Consider the following 25857-nt stretch of genomic DNA (forward strand, 5'->3'; position numbering starts at 1 on the left):
ACTACAGGAGTGTTGAAGGACTTGGGCATGCCAAGCAAAATGTTTGACATTTCCCCTTCCCCTTTCCTTATGCCATACTGCAAATTCCTTTGAAAATTCCCCCATATTCAAGAGAGGTATATCGCGTGGTATGGAGTGTTGCCTGTTTGATACCCACAAGTTCAAAGCTCCATTGAGAAAGTGGAATTTGTTCTATGGCACTTTGGATCCTGGCCACAGCCTCCAGCTATAAAAATTTTTGCAGGGGATAGCTGACTTTTAAAAACAAACCTTAAACTTGTTCCATACATATCTCAAGCTTGAGGAGTTGCATATGATTGCTTTCCATAAATCTGTCACTGAATGAACCCATAGATTTTTAATATTTGCCCACATGCTTGCTGCAGTTAATGTTGGTGGTTGTATCAAAATGTATTCTAAAACATTTTAATTGCATAGGGCACATCCTAGATGGGGAGCCTCCAACACAGCTCTGGCTAGGTGGCTTCCTCCAGTTTATGAAGATGGACTAAGTCAGCCCAAAGGATGGAATTACGGTTTCCTACATAATGGATTTCCATTGCCATCGGTTGGTACTCTGTGAAATCATTAAAACGTGTATTTTTTAATAAGAGATTTCTATACCGTGCATCAACAAAGTTTCCAGGCATAGAGCCACAGCACAAGAGAGAATGTGATTAAGGAAAAAATAAAACCCACCCACTAAACAGTAACAAATGAGACTTGCTTCTAAGCAGATTCGCACAGGATCGCAACGCTAAGGTAGCTAACACATAATAAGGTCCTTTGTTTCTGCCTAAAGATGATTAGAGACAAGCTTCTTGCAGGAGTGGCAGCTTGGCCCTGCGACCGTGGCTGCCCAGGGCTGTGGGTACCATGCAGCGTGTGTGGACCTGGTAGTGAAATTTGTGGATGCCGGGCCCCTTCATGGAGAATTTGTGGGTGCTTGGGCACCCAGGGCCCCAGGGAGTTGGCACCTATGGCTTCTCGTTTACTGCTTAGAGCAGGACTGAGGAACCTATGGCTCTTCAGATGTTACTGAACTATAACTCCCATCAGGGCCGGCTCTAGGGGTAGGCTGGGTGGCGCGGGGCGCCAGGTCGGCAGGGGGCGCTGCACAGCGAAGCCGTGCAGAAACCACGCTGCGCCCGCCCACCAGCCGCGGGAAGGGGCGGGGCGGGGGCACCAGAGCGATCCATGACGCCAGGGCACCCGACCCGCTTAAGACGGCCCTGACTCCCATCATTCCTCACCGTTGACTAGGCTGACTGAGGCTGATTGGTTTCCAACAAGACAGAGAGCCACAGTTTCCCTATCCCTGCCTCAAAACAACTTTGCCGAGAGAGAGGGGGGGGGAGGGAGAGAGAGAGAGGGAGAGAGAGAGAGGGAGAGAGAGGGAGGGAGGGAGAGGGAGAGGGCATAGCTGCCAAGTTTTCCCTTTTCTCGCGAGGAAGCCTATTCAGCATAAGGGAAAATCCCTTTAAAAAAGGGATAACTTGGCAGCTATGGGAGAGGGAGAGGGAAAGAGAGTGTTTAAGTTGTACATGTTTAACAATTTAATAAAACTGAAATATGTTTTTTTAAATAGAACAACTTTGTGACTTATGTTATTTTGGCTAAAGTGGTACGTTCTTGGTTGCTTTCGCTCCCTATGGCTATTGAATGAAAAGTAAATAGTGTCTCACATGCCAACTCAATTAACTCTTTTTTCTCCAGGTGCGTGAAGTGACAAGAAACATTATTGAGGTATCTAATGAGGCTGTTACTGAAGATGAGCGACATTCTGATATGATCACTGTGTGGGGGCAATACATCAGTCATGACCTTGCATTTACGCCACAGAGTGTAAATCGACCTTCCTCTCTGGAAGAAGCAGACTGTCAACTGACATGTGAAAACAGGAGTCCGTGTTTTCCAATACAGGTATCCTTTAGGTTTGTTTTCTTTAAAATATGATGGTTGGTAAAAGTAGTTAAAATATGAGAGAATAAATAAGGTCATGCTTATATTTTGTTGCTAAGCTAAGAGTTTTATCAGGATGGGGGAGGGGATTACTATGGTCTTCTGCATCAAGTTTTTCATTCCAGTAAGGAAAGTAGAAACAAATAATTCTCTGTTTCAAAGGGGTCATTCAGTTTAAATTTTCCTATGAAGGCAAAGACAGTGAAACACAATCTATAAAGCTATTATTTCACTGGGAATGAACTGATTTTCAGAGTGTTATCAAAATTCACTAACTTTGAGTTCCTTTTTCAATTACGGTAGTTGTTATTGGCCACAATAAGTTAGCATTACAGGTCTGCTATTCCATAGGAACATGCCCAGTTACCGGTATAAGGTCACTATTGTATACACTGACTGGCAGTAGGCCTCCAAGATTTCAGAAAGTGGTTCTTGACCATTCCCCCCCCCCCAGCCACGAGATGCTGGGAATTGAATGTGGGAATTTTACTCAATGCTTTTACTACCGAGCCACAGCCCTTCTTGAAATTTGTTGTGCTTTAGGAAAAAACATCCTTATGTCCATATGTATTGCTATGAAGGGCATTTTGAGGGGGGGCTGTGGGCCAGTGACTTTCCAGTTTTTCAGGCATGGGTCTTTTGTAGCACTGCCTGGAAACACCAGGAATTGAACATGAGACCAGGGGCGTAGAAAGGGAGGGGCGATAGGGACGCTCCGCCCTGGGCAGCGCGATCCTGAGGGCGTCAAGACAGCTGCCCCCCCGCCTGCACTGGGTGCCCCGCCCCAGAACACACGCCCCGCCCCCAGAACACACGCCCCGCCCCCAGAACACACGCCACACCCCTACGGGTGGTGCGCCACGTCCCCAGAATGCGTGCCAGCCCCACCCCCAGTGCCGGAGCATGAAGCTCCGCCAGTGCATGAGACATTCTGCATGGAAAGCAGATACTCTACCCCTGAGCTACATGGCCCTTCTCTGAGGATGTATGTGAGAATATATATGAGTCTGTAATTCTGCTGCATGTTTTTAGTATGGGCTTTCTATCCTTGAAAATGTGTGTTTGTCAAAAGCAATATGATCCCTAGAATTAATGGATGCAATAATTTGCTGTTCTGTGGGAGATTTTTCCTCCTCCTCCTCCTCCTCCTCCTCCTGGCAAACAACACTGCTTGAAAAGCAGAAGGCACCTTTGGAAGTTACTTTCTACCCATTAGCACCTTCCCCTGAAGAATACAAAAGCTCTTAAGCAAAGAATTCAGTGTTCGGTTACTCCTTCACTGGCTTAACAGTCCCCTTACAGTGCCTTCACTATAGCAAACCTCCCTATTGCCAGATTATTAGTTCCTGCTAGTCATTGTTTGTTTTTGACATGAAGTCTTTCCCGTCAATTAAAATTCTTACTCCATTTTAAATTTCCCTTTCTGTACAATGCAAGTTAAGAACAATGCAGAATAGTGCCTAAATTTAAAGGCCAAATTATAATCCCTTTGAACGAGGAGGTGCACCTACTGAGCCACAGAGACTTCCATTTATATAGCTATTTCCTAACCTGGTAGTGCTTAGGATGGACAAGGACAAGAAACCTACCCTGGACATACTGCAGGCCCTTGCGAAGAACGTGAACATACCCAGCAGATCTGGCATAGCAGTTAGGGACCCAGCCTTTACAACCTACAAGCAAAGTTGCTTCAACAGTTCTGGATTTCTATTTGGGAACAGGGATAGGAAGGTGACAGTTGCTTCTCCATCTCTTATCCCATTGCACCTAACAGTTAAGAGCATGGGCTAGTTTTACCTTCCAATCCAAAATCACTCTGCGAAATCTTAAAAGCTGTGCAGTGAGTCAACAGCAATCTGTGTGGAATTTGCTTCCACAAGAGGAGGTGATGGCCACTAGACAAATTCAAGGAGGCTTTGGAAGAGGATTAGACAAATTTAAGGAGGCTTTCAATAGCAACTATGTACCACCTGGGAATCACAAGTGGGGTCCTGCTTGGGAGTTTCTCTCTCATAGGCATCCGGTTGGCCACTGTGAGAACAGGATTTTAAACTAATGGCCTTTAGCCTGATCCAGCAGGTTTTGTTCTTATGTTCATATCAACTGGAATTAACTGTTGAAAAATCAAAGAACACGATGTAGTGGTGGTCAATATCAGGTCCTCCCTAAATGGACTGCGCCATTTAGTTTCTTTAGTGTACTATTAGTTGAAACTGAATTCTGTTTAAGAATATTTTGATCAGACCTAGGTTTCACTGTACCAACAGGGATGGGCCAGACAAAAATGTAAACTCTCACACCATGATTACACTTGGAGTTACTCTGGCGTTTCTGATCTGGATCTTTGTTTCATTCATTTGATTAGGCTAAAGGCATGTATGGAATTAAGGTGAGATTATCTGGCAAGCTTCTTGCAAATTGGTAAATAAGTACTTATTTGCAATGCGCTTCTCTGGCCATGTTTTTGAAATGCTATCAAGGGTATTTTGCAGAATAAGAATTGTCAAGCAGAGACTTATCCTGGCTAGGTTTTGTTTTGCTGCTGCTTCAAATAAGAAGGCTCCATAGAGAGATATTTTTTATTATCCTGGACTTACTTCTTCCTGTGGAATATCATCATGCTCTTCCATAGTGCACATTCCGGCAGATGAAAGTACCACGCCAAGCGCTCCACTTGGGAAATGAACTACAGAACTGCATTCTGTTAACGGTACAGTTTCAGAATATCTAAAGATTGTTTTTGTTGTTTGTTTCCCCCATCAGTGGACGCTGTGAAATTATAGAGTTGGAAAATGGGCATTCTTCCAAACCAAAGTGTTGTCCTTTTCACCCTTCAAAAAGTAGCAAACAAACATTCATTTAAAACAGATGGAAAAAAAATTTCCCTAGGTTATAGTTGGCTACAGTAATACACAAGACTCATTCCTGGAAGCTCACCCTAAGGGCTCTTTGCAGTCACGCAAAACTCACTGTTTGAGGTTCCTTCCACAGGGATGTCAGTCAGCAATTGATGGTTCCTCTGCTGGTGTCAGGTGTGGCACCCTTGCCCTCCTGATATTTGTCTTTCTTCCTTTCATCTTAGGTTTTAAAATTGCCTGGAAACTTTGATTGCCTATGCATTTTGAGAATCTACTGTTGTAGATACTTACTTTTTTGTAAGTATAGTGTGAATGTTTATTGCTGGTAAATAACTTTACTATGCCAGATGGCTTAGGGAGGCATCTATGCCAGATTATTATTATTATTATTATTATTATTATTATTATTATTATTATTATACATTAAGGTGTTGTTTTTTAAAAGAAATATCATGTCTACAGTCATACCTCGGTTTGCAACCACCTCCATTTACAACCGCTTCGGTTTCCGACCACCGCAGACCCGGAAGTGTTTACATCCGGGTTCCACGGCGCTCGGATGCGCAGAAGCGATCTGCACAGCGTGTGTGTGTGCAGAAGCGCTCTATCGGCGCTTTGCGCATGCGCAGAAACGTGCATCAGGGAACGACCGATTCGGGGAGCGACCGGCTCCGCGGAACGGATTGCGGTCACAAACCGAGGTATGACTGTAATTGCACCATAAACTATAAATTATTTCCCCCATGCATATGAGGATCTCCTGCACATATAGGTTGTCCCATTTCTTTCAAAGCAGGTAGCACATACATGAATATCACTCATTTAAGAAATAGCTGCATGGATTCCTTTCAAAGCAGGTAGCACATACATGAATATCACTCATTTAAGAAATAGCTGCATGGATTCCTTTCAAAGCAGGTAGCACATACATGAATATCACTCATTTAAGAAATCGCTGCAAGGATTATTGTCCTACCTTCAGTATGTCGCAAGATTGAGTATTACAAAATTACTGTCCATTTAGGTAGGCTCATATGAAGTCTGATGGGTGTGGGCTTCTGCTGTGTAAAATGTAGCAACTGTACTGTGGAAGGAAATTGCAAATGCTGTTGGTGGTGGTCATATATCTATAGCTTGTATGCCCCCTACTTTGCACAAGGAAGACTTAACTCCACGGTTAGCTTAGCTAACAAAAGAGGCACCTCATTGTGCCGCCACCTGTCTAACAGGAGCATCCAGAAAGATTTTTCTAAAACATTTTGGGAGGTGTTTTTCTCTCCTTCATAGGCAGTGTGCTATCCTGTCAGGTGTGGGGGTTGAAATGCACGTGACCATTCTAAGTTGTGTATTGTGACTGTCATCGGCATAATAATATTGACTGCAAATTCTGGCTGCTTTTAATACGAAACACAGTTTCTAAAACAAAGGCAGAGAAAGTCAGATGAACCTATTCCAATGGGGAAAGTGTATAGCAATGTGTATTTATGAAACTTTATGGAGCAATTATGCCACATGATGTTCACAAGACTCCTTTGTATCTTAGGTCAAGCTAGTTTTTGCTAGTGTCCTGAAAGACACTTGGTACACTAATTAAAGGATGGATTTTTTTTAATACAGTCCCAGTTAAGACGGAAATAACTTATTGATGGTTACAAGGTGTTTCATAGTGGAAGGGACTGTCCTAGAAGGCAGTGGACTCTTCTTTGTGGGATGTTTTTAAGCAGATAGCCACCTACCAGGAATGATGTTGTAGTGGCTTTCCTGTGCTGTTCAGGGAGTTGGATGACCTTTGAGGTCCGTTCCACCTCTCCAGTTCCTGTGGGGGAAATGAGCCCCACACTCATTTGTGTCTTGCAAAACTCCTCAAGGGGCAGGTTTTTGATATGATAATGAGAGTGAACAAGCAGGCAGAAGCAGGTTTTTTTCCTCCTCTGAACCTCAAAGCTGAGCCAGTGCTATATCAGGCACTCATCTGAGTAAAGCATGATGGGACATTGCTTGAGGGAGGAGCTGGTGGATTTGAACTACGCTTTCAGGACAGAGGAGATGAGCTCTGAGGAAGAAGAGCCACAGAATTAAGGACAGCAGACAGCAAACATACAAATGGTCATCTGTCATGTGTGATCTAGTTGAGATTCCTGCATTACAGGTGATTGGACTATATCAGGTATCCTCAAACTCTGCCCTCCAGATGTTTGGGAACTACAACTCCCATCATCCCTAGCTAACAGGACCAGTGGTCAGGTATGATGGGAATTGTAGTCCCAAAACATATGGAGCGCCGAGTTTGGGGGTGCCTGGACTAGATGACCCTCAGGGTCCCTTCCAGCTCTCCAATTCTATGATTCTATTGTTCTATGAACATTCATCCATCAGATGTGGTGACAATTTATTTATTTGTTTATAACAGAGAATCCTAGGAACTGTAGTTTAACACTCATAGAGCTACAATACCCAGCACGTTTAACAAACTACAGTTCCTGGGATTATTTGGAGAAGGCATCCCCAAACTCAGCCCTCCAGATGTTTTGGAACTACAATTCCCATCATCCCTTACCACTGGTCCTGTTAGCTAGGGATCATGGGAGTTGTAGTCCCAAAACATCTGGAGGGGCGAGTTTGGGGATGCCTGATTTGGAGGAACCCATGACTGTTAAATTGGTACAAGACTGCTTTAAATGTTTGTTGTGGGTGTGACCTAAGCCACTTTTCAAAGCTGCAACTTACCTTAATAACAAATATGCATTTTTTCAATTTTTCATTTTTTAAAAAGCATTAAAACATATTATTCAAATCACAAGAAACCAGTCAGTTCTATTAAATGTGCCCAATGCAATTAAATGGATTATCTGCCCCTTTGAACAATTTGTGTTTTAGGGTTTGTTTTTCAACCTTCATTTATTTACGTTCGTTTCTTGAGGATTGAGAAGAAGAAACATCCCTCTGAGCAACGGATTTCTTTTCTCAAAATAGAAGAACCCTCTTGAGTATGATAATTACAATTCAGAGAGATATTTTAATAGCTGGCAGCTATTTGATGGCCTCTGCAGTAATTAATTTAAAAAAAGTCAGCGTCGTAATTATATTTTATTTAAAATAGCCTTGGTGATAAATACAATTACATAGCTGGAAATATTTTCTTCTAATGATTCAGTATGAAACATCCTGTGAATATACTGCCTCTAATTTTAAGCAGAGGATCTGCTCTCTAACTCTTCGATGTGAAAAACTACGGTCAGGTGGGTCGTTTTTAGCAGAGCTAAAATTCTGTTCTAGAAGTATTTCTTTATTGATAGACTTCATCATATAACTGAGGAGGGTTGTTATCTTTCTGCCAAAGAAGGAGGCAGGAGGCACCTAGAAGGCCACTAGTTTAGGCAAGGTACTACCCTAGGATCCATAGATCATGTTAGTGTCTGTAGAGGTCCTCTTGCATACAGCTGTACTTGCCCTGTAGCCTTCCACATATTGCCAAGCTCCAACTCCCAATAGCCCCTGACAGGGAATAGTTAGAAGTCCAGCAACATCTGGGGGGCCACAGATTGCCCATCTCTGGTCTATACAATTGGTTACTTTGTGTTTGCAATGACAATTGTGTAGACAGAGCCCCGCATGTGTCTAGTTATATGTATTGGGGTTCTGTTCGGGTATTCAGATGAAGGTATGCAGGTTGAAAATGTAGCCTGATACACCTTTCCATGTGCACTGAAGTCTTTAAATTCATTTAATCTTATCTGGCAGAGCTTTTCTTCTTATGAGTTAGCACTGGGAAATGAGGTGAACTACAAAGAAGGAGCCTAGTTCATTTTGGTCCTGTAATTCCTCAGAGCACATTTTTTGAGCATTGATGTTGACTCCTAGGTATTATAAAAGAGCACACACGATTGTTGCAAGGATTGGTGTTACACTTTCCCTTACAGATCACATAGGTTTAGTTATAGGTAGGTAGCTGTGTTGGTCTGAGTCGAAACCAAATTAAAAAATTCCTTCAGTAGCACCTTAAAGACCAACTAAGTTTGTATTTTGGTATGAGCTTTCGTGTGCATGCACACTTCATCAGATACACTGACTGCTTTTAATACGAAACACAGTTTCTAAAACAAAGGCAGAGAAAGTTGGATCACATAGGGTATGGGTTCAATGTAGGATGATGTTTCACAGTGGTTCTGTGATTGTAATGCCACATCTATTTTTCTTTCCTAGAAAAAAAGAAGTATCCAGGGGAGGGGCTTATTTGGGTCAGGATCACTGAGGGTGGGGAGAATAAGGCATTATGTTTCGGCTCGTATGCACCATCTCTAACCCAATTTGCCCAATGAACTGCAATGAGCCACAGAAGGGAAAACTTTCAGGCACAAGGTTATGCCCCTATATTTTCCCCTTGTAATAGACAAGCTGAGATTTCCTTCTGGTATGGTGCTGTGCAGAGGAAATGGCTTCATGTAAATACACTACTGTAAGATGTTATAGGTTGCAAGAACAAGAAAACATGAAGCATGTTTGATGTCACTTAAAAAGGAACATAGTAGTAAGGACATAAACAAATAATATTGTAAATCTGATCACGGATTTCAAAATTGGAATGCGTACTGAAAGCAATCATCAACCTTTATTGCTGTCTATCAATTTAAAGTTGGAAACTAAAATAATTAATTGTAACATCCAAGGCCTTGCCAATATAAACAAATGACCCAACTAAAATAGTCCCAGGAAATGAGTGTAGCAGTGGGCCAAAAACTTACAGCTAACTTGTGAAAACAGGTGCTATTAAATTTAAAGAACACTAATCCCCATAGGAACATTTTGAAAATATATAATGAAATTTTTCAAATCTTCGCAGAACTTAACACCCCACCTAAAATCTGGATACCTAAATACAGCGCTAGCCCTTGGTTTGATGTTGAATGCTTTCAACTTAAAAGAAAATTGCACCAAGCCTTCAAAAATAATCGTACTAAATTACTAAATTAGAACTCTCCTATTTAGATGAAAAAAGAAAAGAAGAAAAGAAACAAAAATATGCTACTCAAAAATGGTTACAATTACAAAGCAAAAACAACAAAGCGTTCTGGATGCTAGTGTATGGAGATCTGAAAACCAACAATCAATTAAATTTTTCATCAATTAGAGAATCTAAATGGTTCCAGTACTTTATATCCGTATTTAATGATCTACATAGTAAATCAAAAGGAAACGAGGCCATAGATAATAAAATCAACAGACTGAAGGAGTGGCCAAGGGTCGAAGAGGAGGAAATCAGGGGGATAGTTAGAAGCTTTAAATCAAGGAAATCACCTGGAACAGACAGACTACCGATAGAATTATTTAAGACGTACATAGACTGGTGGGCAGAACCCTTAGCTCAATTATTTACTCTCTTTGATAAACATGGAATCCTGCCTGAAATATGGCTTAGATCAATAATTATTCCAATTTTTAAAAATGGCGACCCAAACAAACCAAAGAACTATAGACTGATGAGCTTATTATCAGTCATAGGAAAAATCTATGCCAAGCACCTCTCATTTAAACATCTCATCTGGATAAAAAACCTAAATTTACCAGGGAAGGAACAAATAGGTTTCTCTAAAGGGACCCAGGTGGCGCTGTGGGTTAAACCACAGAGTCTAGGGCTTGCTGATCAGAAGGTCGGCGGTTCGAATCCCTGCAACGGGGTGAGCTCCTGTTGCTCGGTCCCAGCTCCTGCCCACCTAGCAGTTCGAAAGCACATCAAAGTGCAAGTAGATAAATAGGGACCGCTCCGGCGGGAAGGTAAACAGCATTTCCGTGCACTGCTCTGGTTTGCCAGAAGCAGCTTTGTCATGCTGGCCACATGACCCGGAAGCTGTCTGCGGACAAACGCCAGCTCCCTCGGCCTATAGAGTGAGATGAGTCGGACACGACTGGACCTGATGGTCAGGGGCCCCTTTAACTTTAAAGGTTGCTCTACTTTAGACCATTGCCTTATACTTACACATTTGGTCGAAAAAGATAGATCCCCAAAGCAATTTAAGATTTACGCAGCTTTTGTAGATTTCCGTGGTGCCTTTGACTCAGTTGATCGTGCAAAATTGTGGAAGAAACTTGTAGAGCTAAGAATTGATCAACGCCTATAGATTTTAATACAAAGTTTATATTCTTTCAAATCTGTCAAGTTAAACTCAACATTAAAGGTCACCTCTCGTCTGATATCCCTAATATGAAAGGGGTAAAACAAGGGTGTAATCTTGCCCCCTTTCTATTTAATCTATTTTTATCAGATCTCCCAGAACACCTCCAAAAAATAGAATCGCACGCCCCCAAACTCAACCAGAAGCCTGTTCCTCTTTTATTATACGCAGATGACACAGTCCTACTATCATTAACGAGCTTGGGTTTGAAACGTCTTATACTTTCCCTGAGTCTCTACTGTGGAATTAACAAACTTTCTATAAACTACGAGAAGACGAAAATCTGCTCTTTTACAAAGGTTGGAAACTAGGGAAATGGAAAATAAGAGAACAAGAAATCCAGCAAGTGAAGATGTGTAGATCTGGGAATTTTATTCCAGAGCAATTTAGGGTGGTCAAATCATTGTACAAATGCTATAAATTAAAACAATGAAGGGGTAATAACATACAAAATGCATTGCATTAGGGGAAATTGCTTTGCAGAAATGTGTATTTGGGGCAAAATTGCATACAGATGTATATTAGGAGAAATCTGCACTAAAATGCTGGTGAGCTTTCAGGAGGACTTTTAAAAAACAAAATGAGCAAACAGATGTAGAAATGTAGAGAACTTAAGAATGGGAAAACGAGAAACGGGGAGAAACAAAAACTGACAGATTCCTGCCCCACCCCCTGCTGCCACTTGGTGTGTTGCAAGAACCTTTTTGCCTTAGTTCACTAAGAAATTAAATTAAATGGTGAATTTATTCAGATTCTATGTCACAAACAGTGGTTCAAAAGAATATATAATCCAATATAACCATACCAAGCAATAGTAGGAAAAGTGTTGCCATAGATTCACATGGTGCTCTGGCTCTGAGGAATGTACAGTTTAAATTGGGAAAGGCAGGAGAGGAAAGGAAGAGAAGAATGAAAGAGGGATGGATATGAGCAATGGGAGTTACCTGGGCTTAGGCTTATTTTCAGCTGGGGGAATGGAGGTACATTGGATCCTAAAAAATTCCTTCCCTTCAATTGAAGGGGAAAATAATATGCATCTAAACAACCAAATTAATAAAGGAGGCAAACACTGCACCAGGGGAACATCAAGCAAAGAAAACACTTGATTACACAACAGAGGCAATAAAGGCCACGATTAACCAGAGAAATATTCATTGTCAAAATAAAGGATCACTCCTTGGAACTGTTTCCACTAAACTAATGAGCAAAGAAGTGGGAGCATTTATTAATCAAACAAGTTTTAATCAGCTTAGAAGATAAGCAAGTATTTAACATAATAGCCTCCTTGATAGCATTCCCCACAGTAATGAGTTTTCAGTGCTATTTTAGAAAGAAAAATAAAAAGCAAACCAACAGGGCCTATTGAATAATGTGGAAAAAAATGTCATTAAGCCACAGATTTTAAAGCTCCATTACAAGTATCCTTCAGCCCTCATCATCTCATTTAAATCTCAGATTTCCTCTCTATGTGCCTGGCATTTCCCCCATTCAGTCTGGTTTTTCTCCACCTGCATTAACACAAATTTAAAAGCCCCTTTTTGTTTATTAATAGCACCTTGAACATGGAACAGATTTGATGCATTTATAATGTAATATATGATACCTGCAAGATTAATATAGGGGTTTATAGAGCTTATCTTGACTTCTAGAGTACTGTATATGCTTTTAAAAAAAACCTACTCTCAACAGCAAACAGAAGAAAAGGTGGATTAGGTCAGCAATCTCTACAAAGCTGGTGCTTTTTTTCTTTATCAAAGCACTGCAGAGGTTTCCCTTGAGGGGTTATTTTAGCAAACTGTATTGAAAAGTACCAAGCCTTCCTTAACAATCGTACATAATGGCAGAGAAAATTTGTCCTCTTTCCAAAGTTTGGTTATCCTTTGAATTTCACAACTGAGAGTTCTCATTGAGGGCTGCCCAATGAGGGAATGACACATTTTTCTTGTCACGCCTTGTCATGGTTCATTACATTAGGTGATGTGTTGCTAAACTTCAGACAAAATGGGTAGGGGCAACAGAGCCTCCCGAAGACTATTTGATTCCTTTGTAGGCAAAGGACGATATGGAGTTCCATCATCTCCCATTCTGTGCACAGACGCCTACTTCAACACCGGTAGCAGAATAGCAACCTTCCCTGCCGCTAAGGGCACCAGGTTAGCTTAGGGGTTGTAGGACGACCATGTGTACACGCAGGTCTACCCTCCCAACACCTTGCTTTCATTCTCTCCTTTCCAGCATCTGTTGAGAGATCTACACTGGCTCCCAGTACGTTTCTGAGCACAATTCAAAGTGTTGGTGTTGACTTTAAAAGCCCTAAATGGCCTCAGTCCTGTATACCTGAAGGAGCGTCTCCGCCCCATCGTTCAGCCCAGACACTGAAATACAGCGCCGAGGGGCTTCTGGCGGTTCCCTCGCTGCGAGAAGTGAGGTTACAGGGAACCAGGCAGAGGGCCTTCTCGGTAGTGGCACCCGCCCTGTGGAATGCCCTTCCAACAGATGTCAAGGAAATAAGCAGCTATCCTATTTTTAAAAGACATCTGAAGGCAGCCCTTTTTAGAGAAGTTTTTAATATTTAATGCTGTATTGTTTTAATATTTGATTGGGAGCCGCCCAGAGTGGCTGGGGAGACTCAGCCAGATGGCCTGGGTACAAATAAATTATTATTATTATTATTATTATTATTATTATTATTATTAGCCAGCTGGCTTCTGGTTCCAGCTTCGTCCCTGGAGACCTAGGTAGCCTTGGTTGTAGCTGAGACAGGTGTCAGCATAGTGCACCTCTGCTCAGAGATCGACACTGGCTGTCAATTTGTTATTGGGTCAAATTCAAAGTATTACTATAAATCCCTTAGCAGCTCAGGAACAGCTTGCTTGAAGGGCCGCCTTATCCCAATTATGCCTGTTCAACCACTTTGTCATTTACAATACATGTATTTACAAGACCAACACCCTATGTATTCTCATATTTTAACTCTTCCCCCTCACCCCACAAAAAACAGCTTTTAAAAACAGAACCCATATGTTGTGAAACTGCATATGATATCTGTATCCATTAAAACATTGGGGCCCTTTGAGTGATTATGTATTGATGGTGTATTAATTGATGCCTAATTGAAACTCTGCAGATTTTCCATTGAATTAATTTCAAATAAAGACCCGGAACTATAAAATAGGACACAATCAGACCAGCAAAACAGCAAAAAATAATCATCATCATCAATATATTCCTTAAATTTGCCTATAGAGCCTCCGTCAATTGGCAGGGGTTTCTGATTCCCAACTGTTTAACAGTAACAACAAAAAGGATCTGTTGTTTCCAAACAAGGGCATTAAACTGCCTTATGCCAAGTGCAAGGGGGAAAGGTGTGATTTGTGCACATGCCCCTGTTCCCTTGACAACTGATGTGTCATGAAAATGAAAGAGGCCTTCCACTCAGAGATCTAATCCAATGTGTGCACAGGGATCTCTATCTGAATACACGATACACCATAAGAAGCAGCCCTAAGAGTTCAGCCACATGTGCATCAGCAAGAGTTGTGTCAGACTGCTGAGGTGGTTCAGGGAATTCCACCCAACCAAATAATAAATAAATAAATAAATAATGCCCCGCCCATCTGGCTGGGTTTCCCCAGCCACTCTGGGCGGCTTCCAACAGAAAAATGAAATACAGTAATCTATTAAACATTAAAAGCCTCCCTAAATAGGGTTGCCTTCAGATGTCTTCTAAAAATCTGGTAGATGTTTTTCTCTTTGACATCTCCTGGGAGGCGCCACTACCGAGAAGGCCCTCTGCCTGGTTCCCTGCAACTTGGCTTCTCACAACGAGGGAACCGCCAAAAGGGTACGGGAAGAACAATGGGGGTGGAGATGCTCCAATACGTTACGGTTTGTACATGCTTCACCAATAAAATTAATCAATCTGCTCCATCCACGAGGCAGGTGCACTATATTCCCTGACAAAAGGTATTTTACTTAATCCACAGGTTTTTGCCAATGATACGTTCTCCACGAGTCTGAACTGCCTGCCATTTTACCGCTCATCCCCTGCATGTGCCACTGGTCACCAAGGATTTCTCATAGGAAACCTCTCTGTCTTAAATCCAAGGCAACAGATTAATAGCCTCACCTCCTTCCTTGATGCATCAACTGTTTATGGCAGCACACCTGCAACAGAGAACAAACTGAGGAACCTGACAAGCGAAGAGGGCCTCCTGAGAATAAACATGCGGTATTTTGACAATGGCCGCGAATACCTTCCTTTTGTGGCCCAGGTGCCTTCCCCTTGCGCTCAAGATCCCAAGGCAGACAAAGAAGAGAGGGTTGAATGCTTCATGGCGGGAGACAGTCGAGCTAGTGAAGTCCCTTCCCTAGCAGCTATGCATACACTTTGGTTGCGAGAGCACAACCGCCTGGCAAAAGCGCTGAAGAAAGTCAACCCTCACTGGAGTCCTGAAACTGTCTATCAAGAGGCCCGCAAAATCGTTGGCGCGCTGCATCAGGTAAGCTGACATTTACCTGCATGTTGTTGTGCATCATACTTTTTGATTCTGACACCATACAAATAACAAAGTGTGTTTGGGTAAATAAACATGGGAAGATTATGCCCACTATTCCTGCCCTTGTTCAGTTGGAGATGCAATTTGGGCCATGCATATCAACTGCTCTTTTCAGGGCCCCAGAGCACTAAGCCAATGCACAAAAGAAGTGTTGACGTGGGTTTGGACCAGTAGGCACCGATCCCATCATTGTGCCCTCTTATCTGCAAGCTGCCTGTTGTCCCAAGTCACTCTGCACACACACCCTGCACCCTATTAGTCAACTCCTAGGGGCCAAGGTTCCTTCAGGCCCCACAATAAAATATTTGAGGGGGCCAGACCCCCAGAGTTAATGAGCATTGTCATTCAAATAGTTTCTGTATGTGCCACATCTTGTGATCAATACAAGGCTCCTCCAATATTTTATTCAAGTTGGCACCTCTGCCCTGCACACAGACAACTTGTATGCATAATGACTCTTCCAACTGCAGATTTTCACCTTGCAGCGAGTCATCTGTAGAGACCGGTGAATTATGTCAGAATGCTGTTTATTGATTATAGCTCAGCTTTTAATATCATCCTTCGGGACATTCTTATTAAAAAGCTGGTGGACCTTTGGCTCCCAGTACGTTTCCGAGCACAATTCAAAGTGTTGGTGCTGACCTTTAAAGCCCTAAACGGCCTCGGTCCAGTATACCTGAAGAAGCGTCTCTTCCCCCATCATTCTGCCCGGACACTGAGATCCAGCGCCGAGGGCCTTCTGGCGGTTCCCTCGCTACGAGAAGCCAAGTTACAGGGAACCAGGCCGAGGGCCTTCTCGGTAGTGGCACCCACCCTGTGGAATGCCCTCCCACCAGAGGTCAAAGAGAACAACAATTACCAGACCTTTAGACGGCATCTTAAGGCAGCCCTGTTTAGGGAAGCTTTTAATATTTGGTGGATTTTTGTATTTTAATGTTTTGTTGGAAGCCACCCAGAGTGGCTGGGGGAACCCAGCCAGATGGGCGGGGTATAAATATTATTATTATTATTATTATTATTATTATTATTATTTATTAAAATGCTTCTACCATCTGTGATTGGATAAAGACTTTCTGAGGGATCACACACAAATAGTGAGGATTGGGCCTGCTACATCTACCTCTCTGAAGCTCATCGCTGGCACCCCACAGGGATACGTGCTGAGTCCCTACCTGTACTCTTTGTATACATATGGCTGTATTTCATCCGATCCATCCACTGTAATTATTAAGTTTGCAGATGATACCACCATAATGGGTCTAATTACAGGTGGAGATGAATCAGCATATAGGGAGGAGGTTCAAAAAGTCTCGACATGGTGCTTAGAGAACAACTTGCACCTAAATATCAGTAAGACAAAGGAGATGGTGTTGGACTTTCTTCCTCTGAAAGGAAGCTAGCCCCATTATATATCGGGGGGGGGCTGTGTGGAGAGAGGCTCTTCCTTTAAATTCCTGGGAGTTCACCTTAATGAAGACCTCACTTGGAAAATCAATACAACCCAGGTGGTTAGGAAGGCCCAACAGAGACTCCATTTCCTCAGGGTCTTGCGTAAGAACAATGTCAAACAAAAATTGATGATCTCTTTCTACCGGTCAACAATAGAAAGTGTCCTTTAATACTGTATTACAGTGTGGTACAATGGTTTGACAGCCACGGACAGGAAGTCCCTACAGAGGGTGGTGAATACAGGACATGATATCATGGACTGTCCCCTGAGTTAGCTAGATGACATCACAGGAGACCGCTGCCTCAGGATAGCGAGGAAAATTCTCAGGGATGACTCACACCCCGGCCAGCACCTCTTTAATCTCCTACCTTCAGGCAGGAGATACGGAAGTATAGTCAGCCGCACCAACAGGTTAAAGAACAGTTTTTATCCATGGGCTATTGGGCTGCTGAATGGGGGGGGGGGATAGTGGTGCAATTGACTTCCGGCAAGCACACAGAGTGCGAACAAGACTGAGTGTATGGGGGGGGGGGCTCATTTAATTTCACTGCACACAGGTGGTGTCGTGACAGTAATAAAGGTTTATTATTGATTGATTGATTGATTGTGACCCTTTCCCCTTTTATGTAAGAAGACACATGATGTTTCAGGTCAAAGTCTATTCTAATATAGCATCCTGTTCTCACAGTGGCCACTTAGATACTTCTGGGGAACCCAAAAGCAGGACGTGAGCATAACAACTGGTATTCAGAGACCTACACTAACTCCAACGCTGGAGATAGAACCTAGCAGGCATATCATCCATGAGCTTTATCCTCCTTGTCTACAGAGTTTCCAACTATTTGAATAGGGGTGGGGAGTACTTAGCTTGTTTCATCTCTTAAGTCTATGCTTTCATTTTTCTCTCATTTCTTTTCTAGCCAGTTCTGCTGCCCTGTGTGTTTTATCTTGGAGAACTTCTCTTTATAGTTCCACTTTATAGTTCTACCTTACAGTTCTTTGGGGGCATAGTTTGCAAAATTGCATTTTGTAGGCAAGTAACTGCACTCCTTAAAAAGAGATTTTGAGATTTACGGTGCACAAACGCTTTGCCTCTAACGCCTTTTAACCACATGAAGCAAGATGAAAAATTAGAAGGGTAGATTGCACACATATACATATGCCGCTTTGTGAAGGAATCCTATTTCTCTTTTTCCAGCTGCTTACATGAGCCTGGATTAGGGTTGCTCAACAAGGGGAAAGTTTCGTTTCCCCCAATAAAGCTGAACAATTTTTGTGTCCGAAATTTTACTTCTTGGAATATGGCAACGCTAGCCTGCAGCATGAGTAACTTAGAGAACATGGGTGGAATCCAATTGGTTTCTTGCATTTACAGTGCCTAGAAGTTGATGACATTTTGCTTCTAGACAGTGGACTGGATACAGGTCACCTGGCCACAATCTTTTTCACTATTTTTGGATGATTGTGTTTCTCTTTAAATCATAATAATTGTTTCTAAATTTGCACCTATACATCTAAATTAACCTGTGCAAATCTGATTAATATTTTGTCCTCTTCTAATACTGTACTTTCTATTTGGGGGCAATGCGCAAGTAGCTGCCCTACCTCTTATACAAAACCTATACAGTCATACCTTGGATCTCAAATGCCTTGGCTCCCGAACAAATCAGCTCCCGAATGATCGAAACCCGGAAGTGAGTGTTTCGTTTTTCGAACATTCTTTTGGAAGCCAAACATCTGATAGGGCTTCCGCGGCTTCTGATTGGCTGCAGGAACTTTCTGCAGCCAATCAGAAGTCACACTTTGGAAGTTGAACAGACTTCTGGAACAGATTCTGTTCGACTTCCGAGGTACAACTGTAGTGGGTAATGCTCAGGCCTGGCTTACACATGCACTGAAATGAGGCAGCTGAATCTTAAAGTGATAGAGAGGACTGTGCCGCTTCAGGGAAGAGGTTTTTCAGGTGACCTCGAGTGTGAAAAGTTCATTTGCAGATCAGAAAGCAAGGTTTTCTATTTGTAGAGATGGTTTTTCTACACAGAGGATCATTGGAGCATGTGACTGTGCACCTATAATTCCAGGCAGTAGTCGTGTTTCCACCTTAAAAATCTATCAGCTTATTCTGGGGCATTGATAGACAAGGCCTTAAACTAGACGATCAGGGCTGTAAATGGCACAGAGATCCTCCACAAGCAGAAAAGGATCTGCAGTGCAGAAGTTCTGCACCCCAACAAATGGAGGACAGTAGGAGAAGAAATAGTATTGCAACAGGAGGAGGAATGTTCCTTCCATCTTACAATGATATACAGGAAGAGAAGGGTGGAATCTAGACACGTATGAAAAACGTGGGGGGGAAATTGAAAAAAAAGTTTTGAAAAATATATTGAATTTGCCATAGCTCACCATTGCCATCGGGTGTCACATTTGTATAATGCACTTTACAACACACTTAAAATGCTTTATTTGCTGCTGCATAGCTGAGTCCAAGATCAGAATACCTGGTTAAGGCTTCTGGCAGTCCTGATTCATGTTCCCAAAAGCAGATTTTGACTTTGGGCAACTGGAATATAGTTGCCTTTGTGAAGAGAAATATGCCCCTAATGGCAAAAAATATATACTGTATAACAAACGTTATTCCTGCATCTCTCATTTGGAACTGGGCATCAGACCATCTAAGTTATGCTCTTTATGAAGCTGTTCACATTTCTATGTGAGAATTCTAATTAGAATACAAAAAGATTGCACACTCCATTTAATCTTAAATAAAAATCTCTTAACGACCCTGAACATTAGTCTCCCTTACAGCTTCCTCGCACGCACTGTGCAAGTCCCTCTGTCTTAAATGTGCTGTTTGCTTTAAAAATAATTGCCTTGAAAGGCTCAGAATGGCTTTTTGGCAGTAGTTAGCAGTGAACAAATCTGGAAAGAAAAAGAAAAAACCCAATGCGCACTAGGCTTCTGGGCACTCAAATGTTAGTGTCTTGGAATCAGACACATTCTGCCCTCAGACAAAATAATTTCCAAAAGGCATTTTCTGTGTATGACTCTGGGCTACTCATCATCTGTCTGAGTATCAGAGATTAATGAGATCAGCCTATGGCACATTAGAAATGATTTGGAGTGGATTTAGCCAGTTCAGGGACACACATGCCAACTCTATATGCAACTCGGCTACTTAGAGCATCAGCAGCCTCCACAGTTGAGGTTGCCCATGCGTTTACACTCTAAGAGTTCTTTCCAAGCAGCTATAAACTTGGGGGGGAGGGGATATTGTAGGAGGCTGAGAAAGAGAGAGCAGATATAGAAAAAGGAAAGGTGTTGTTTTGTTTGGTACACTAATATGCAAAACTGGAAAGTCAAAGCTTTAACAGTGAACTTTTGTAGACTTTTTAAAGAAAGATTTAGATGTTCTGAGAACAGAGGCAATTGAAAATATTTTTTTTCCTCTGGGAAAATATCATTAGCAAGGATTTATACAGCACTATTGGTTTTTTTCCCCCATCCATACACCCACACATAAAAAAATACCTCGTGAAGGCAATATCACTATTTTCTTTATGGGGGACATTAAAATGGAAAGATAGCAAGTGCCCAGATCTCTGTGTCACACCCAGTTAGACATTCCCCATGCTGTTAGAAAGGCAACCTAGTACTAAATCAGAAAAGTGAATCACAGAGCTGGAAAGGACCTCAAAGGTCATCGAGTCCAGCCTAATACCAGTGCAGGACATTCACTGCTAAAGCACCTCTAAAGAATCACAGAAAGGATTTGAACCCAGGTCTCCCCATTTTGTGTCCCAGACTTCAGGCAGTAACTTTATTGTTTGCTTGCATTTCTTTCCTGTTCCTTTTTATTCTCCTTTGGGCAAGGCTTCCAGTTCCTGAAGGAAGCCGCCTTGCCTCTAAAAGCTGCCTTGCCTCTGCTCACTAACCACGATGGCATCCTCTTGGGCTTGGTGTTTCCTTGGAGGACTATATCTGCATTGAGCTCTTGAGGACTGCACTGATACCGATGTTCCAGCACTCCATTATCGCTGCATGCAGCTCAAACTTAATTTACACATTTCCATCAGGAAAGACATCTACTGCAGATGCAATCTTAGCTTCATTCTCGTATCTCATTCAATTCTTTTTTTTTTTAAAGAAGTCAAAACCAGTCCTCTGTTTGTTCTTCCTGCTCAGACATATTTAACTTCCAAGGCACTTCCACAGATGATGCCACCGAAGAGGAGGGCTGGCTGCTTGCAGACTTTCAATTTCTAATCCTTTCCCCTTATTTTCAGTAGATCTGCTCAATTCAGGTCACAAAGCTATATTGTTAGGGTGAAAGTTGTGTGTTTTATTTTATTTTTCTTAGCTGGACTGAATGTCTCCACGGCACAATACAGACCATTTCTTGCAACAAAGGCTGGCTGAATACGGATGTGTCCTTTTCATTCCCTTTGGTAGTAAGGCACAGTCTTAAATTGTGCCCAGTGCGAGTAGCTCTGCACTGTAGGGACTCTTGGGGATCTTGCGTTGAAACAGAGACATCTAATTTTAAGGGACAGCCAGATCATGCTAGTGATGCAGCCAGTTGTTCAATTTCCTGCCACCCCAGGAGCAACTGGTGCCATACATGATAGTGATTACCCCATCAATATGTGAAGCCATATTTCAAGCTGCAGAAAGGTATTACTGTATATGTGGGATATGGAAGGTGCCCAGAATTGAAGGCAGGTCATTCCGCTCTAATTAGTTTGAATCCTGCTTTTAAAATAACAGCAGATTACCTGGGTTTGTGATGGGACAACAGCATGGGGATGGAACCAATTGCTACTCCAGTTAGATACAATTCATAAGTGTTAAATATTACCAATTTATATTCCAATATACCAATTATATATATTGGTATATTTTAAATACCAATCTGATAAGAAACATCTGATAAGAAACGAAGGTATACAACTGAGGGTGCACATTGGCTGTCAAAAACCATAGTATTGCTAGGGAATTTTCAATGCATTTGAAATATTGCCGGAAAACGGAATGCATCTTAGCAACGGGACCAGCAACAATGTGTTTGATTGCCCTCCACAAATGAGCCTCTGTGACATCTATGCTCCTACCTTCCAGCAGGACTAATGATCTGGCAGGCATTATGTAGGGAAGCTGAACCTTAAAATCCAATGGGCAGCCTCTTAATAATCTATCATATTTCAGGCTTTGCTGTCTGAGCACGGTTAATTTGCAAAGAGCATAACTGAAAGCTAAAGTACCGGTAATGAGGCAAGGAAGCCAAGCTTAACTGCTCTGGAGCGAACACCGAGGGCTTGGAAAGAACCACATCTTTTTGTAGCTTGTCTGAACTTGCCTTTTCAGTGTTAAAAAATAAAATAACCCCCCTCCCCCCAAAAAAGAGTGAAACACATTATCTGATGAAACTACGTTATCCCTGCCTGAATTTTTCAATATGCGCTGTATCAAAGCACTGGGTGCATTTGTCCATTCAGTTTATTGCATATTATATCAAACCTATCATGTATTTTATTAGTTCTCTATACTTCATATTCATCCCATTATGCTTTATTAAGTCCAATGTAATCTTAAATCTGCAATGCAGTTTTCATATTTTCCATCGTAATGTATCATTTCCTCTCTTTTGATCAGTGTTTCTTATAAGCTTTTTTCTATATGCTTCAATAAGCCTATTACATTATCAAAAGAATTTGCCAGGGGTACACTTATCAGCATTTCTATAACAAACTGTATGGTTTTTTTTGGGGGGGGGGTTGAAGATAACTATGAATTGTCTGCTGATAGACCCATTTAGACCTATCAAATGGATTTTGTGACCAAATAGTCTTTAAGACTTGGACAGTGTTACATACAAGAGAGAAGATTCCTATGAACAAATAGGTATTTCCCCATAGATCTGCCTAAAGCATCAGTATTCTTTGGCCCTGTTACAGCAATTAAGCTACAGAGCAGGAGATGGGGTGCGTTGGGGGAGAGAAACATCCAGTCACATTTTTGGGACCTTTTTTCCTAAGCCCAACTGCTGCACAGAGGCCGATTTTCCGGGAAGCCACAGTTTTTTGAGGAGTGACCCCCTTCCCTCCCTGCATGTTGTCATTCTGAAAATCGCCCTTCAGTGGCAATTAGAGTTAGAAAAAAAAGCTCATGTGAGAACTCCCCCCCCCCAATTAGGCCGAATTTGTGTGCCAGTGAGGGTGATTTTCAAGGGAGTGGAAGCTAGAAAGAGTTAAACATAAGCCCCCACGTCACTGCCATCCCTCCATCCCAAAATCCCCTGAAACAGTTAGGAAATAGAATCTTTTTTCAGCCTCATTGCCACCCAGGGAGAGAGAGCCAGATTGAGAGAGAGAAGGAGGTGGAGACGTCGAGAGAGAAGCACCATCTGATCCACTTTTTCTACACCTCTCTCGTGCTCCCACTTTCAAAAAAAGTCCCAAATGTAAGCTTTCCTTATTAGAGCCCAACCTATTGATTGTTTTGATTGCCCTTTTCTCTGATTTTAAAAGGCCTGGTTCCTTTTCCTTTTTATTTTTTTGTGAGGTTAGAGTACTGTACAGAGTTTTCATATTTTCATAATATCTCTTTATATTCAACAATATACAGAATGAGCATGCAGGGAGCAACAGGCCTGGAACAAGAATTATGGCACCCTACACTCACCCACCCACCCACTGCTGTTTCCCCCTGCCATTGCTCACCCCTCCTCCTTTATCTCCTTGTTGCTGCCACCCCTTTCCCCGTATTTACTCCCCCCCCCCAATGTTTTGCTGCTGCATTAAAAGCGCTGGCAGATTCTCGGCCTGCTTGTGCTTGTGCTGCTGCTGCAGCAGCAAATCACAGCAGCTGCTGTTCTGGTCACCTCACCCAGAATGCCCTGTTCTGAGGAAGGACCCCCCCCTTGGCCCTTCCCCAGACCAAAGCAGAGAGAACTTAGAGGCTGCAGGTAGGTGACCAGTGTTAGCAACACTAATGATAGCCAGGCAATAGCGAGACAAACAAGTATGACATCTGAGGATGTGGGTCCCAATTCACTGCCATGCTAATGCCTGCCACCTGAGACAATTTTCTCAGCTTGTGCTACTCTAGCACTGATCCTGGGGAGCAAGAAGGCTCATAAGTAGTCACTTCTCCTCCCACGATAGCATTTGCCACCCAAAGGAACAGACATGTTTCCCCAAGGACTTTGTTAGGCAGCTTCAAAAGTTTGTGTCTTTCCCTTGTCACTTTCAAATGGCACGAACAGTTCCCTTACATCAGAATCTTAAACAGGTGCATCCAAAAGCAAGTCCCCTTAAGTTCGAGGGAGCTTGCTCTCAGGTCAGTGTATGTGGGATTGCAGCCTTAAGCTCTTAGCCTACACAGAGAGATGGATTCGGATATCGTTATATAAAGGTCATTGCAAAAGGTTAGTCTGATGGGCCATTAGGTCAATAATAGAACACTTTCTGTTTAATGTCAGCTAGCAGGCTATAACAAAATAGAAAGACAGTTATATCTTTGTTGGGTGATCCATCAGCATGGAGACAATATTATTTCATTGCCAGTAAAGAATGCTGTGAAACACCCTTAACATTTTGAGACCAATGAATAATAATAATAATAATAACAATAATTTATTATTTATACCCAGCCACTCTGGGCGGCTGCCAACAGAAGTATTAAAATACAATAATCAATTAAACATGAAAAGCTTCCCTAAACAGGGCTGCCTTCAGATGTCCTCTAAAAGTCTGGTAATTGTTTTTCTCTTTGACATCTGGTGGGAGGGCATTCCACAGGGCGGGTGCCACTACTGAGAAGGCCCTCTGCCTGGTTCCCTGTAACTTGGCTTCTCACAACGAGGGAACCGCCAGAAGGCCCTCAGCGCTGGACCTCAGTGTCCAGGCAGAACGAGACGCTCCTTCAGGTATACTGAACACCTCCAGTCCAGGTTGGCTGTGGCTTCATTTCCCCGTCCTATTAGAAAAGTTTCCGATGAACTAATCTTGATCTGGGGAAATCACTCCCACAATTCTCCATGGTAGGGAAGGGGCACTGATATTAATGGCCCCCATCCCCAATCAATGTTCGGAACTCGCCAGGATGACATCTGACATCTCCACCATCTGGAGGTGCATGCCTGGGAATCCTTAGATCTTGACTGTTTTAACACACCAGCCACACATCCTGCAGAATTCTATCCATTATGTTTTATCTGCACAATCAAAATGATATTCAGGAACCAAAAAGTTGTATTGAAAAATACAACTTTTGAGCTGTCTGGCCCCAAAATGGCATCTAGGCATTCCATTTTGGCAATTATAACCCTGGTTTTAGGAGCCATTTGGCACCTAGCTAATATAAATATGAGTTTGGCTCTTGTTGCTATTGAATATCCCTATATCTAAGGAGTCCAGACCAACATCTGGCAAGGCTTTGTCTTGTTCAAACACACAATAGGCTTCCTACAATATTGTTATTAACTCTGAAATATTCTGGTTTCCCTTATTCCCCCCCCCCAGATTATTACCCTAAGAGACTACATACCAAAAATCATTGGACCAGGTGCTTTTAACCAATACATTGGTGCTTATAAAGGCTATGTTCCCACAATGAATCCTTCAGTATCCAATGTATTTACTACGGCAGCTTTTCGCTTTGGCCATGCTGCAATTCATCCAGTCATAAAGAGACTCGACGTACAGTATCAGAATGATCCAAATCTTCCTAATCTTCAATTGCACGAAGCTTTTTTTACCCCATGGAGACTTATTAAAGAAGGTACTTTGTTTAATACTATTACATCTTCTTGAATTACTGCAAAGTTATTAGCAACTGGATTCTTGTAAAACATGGGGAGA

At 42.3% G+C, this 25857-nt stretch overlaps 1 protein-coding gene across 1 annotated transcript in view; it reads left to right on the forward strand.

Moving 5' to 3' along the window:
* Positions 1-25857, forward strand: part of TPO (thyroid peroxidase) — a 76223-nt gene that overhangs the window by 20917 nt on the left and 29449 nt on the right. Inside the window, exons 4-7 of the mRNA XM_060272270.1 lie at positions 439-568; positions 1717-1923; positions 14977-15492; positions 25519-25777. Of these exons, the coding sequence (XP_060128253.1) occupies positions 439-568; positions 1717-1923; positions 14977-15492; positions 25519-25777 (1112 nt within the window). The remainder of the gene's footprint in view (positions 1-438; positions 569-1716; positions 1924-14976; positions 15493-25518; positions 25778-25857) is intronic.

Source organism: Zootoca vivipara, chromosome 3 (genome assembly GCF_963506605.1).
Source record: "Zootoca vivipara chromosome 3, rZooViv1.1, whole genome shotgun sequence".
NCBI lineage: Eukaryota > Metazoa > Chordata > Lepidosauria > Squamata > Lacertidae > Zootoca > Zootoca vivipara.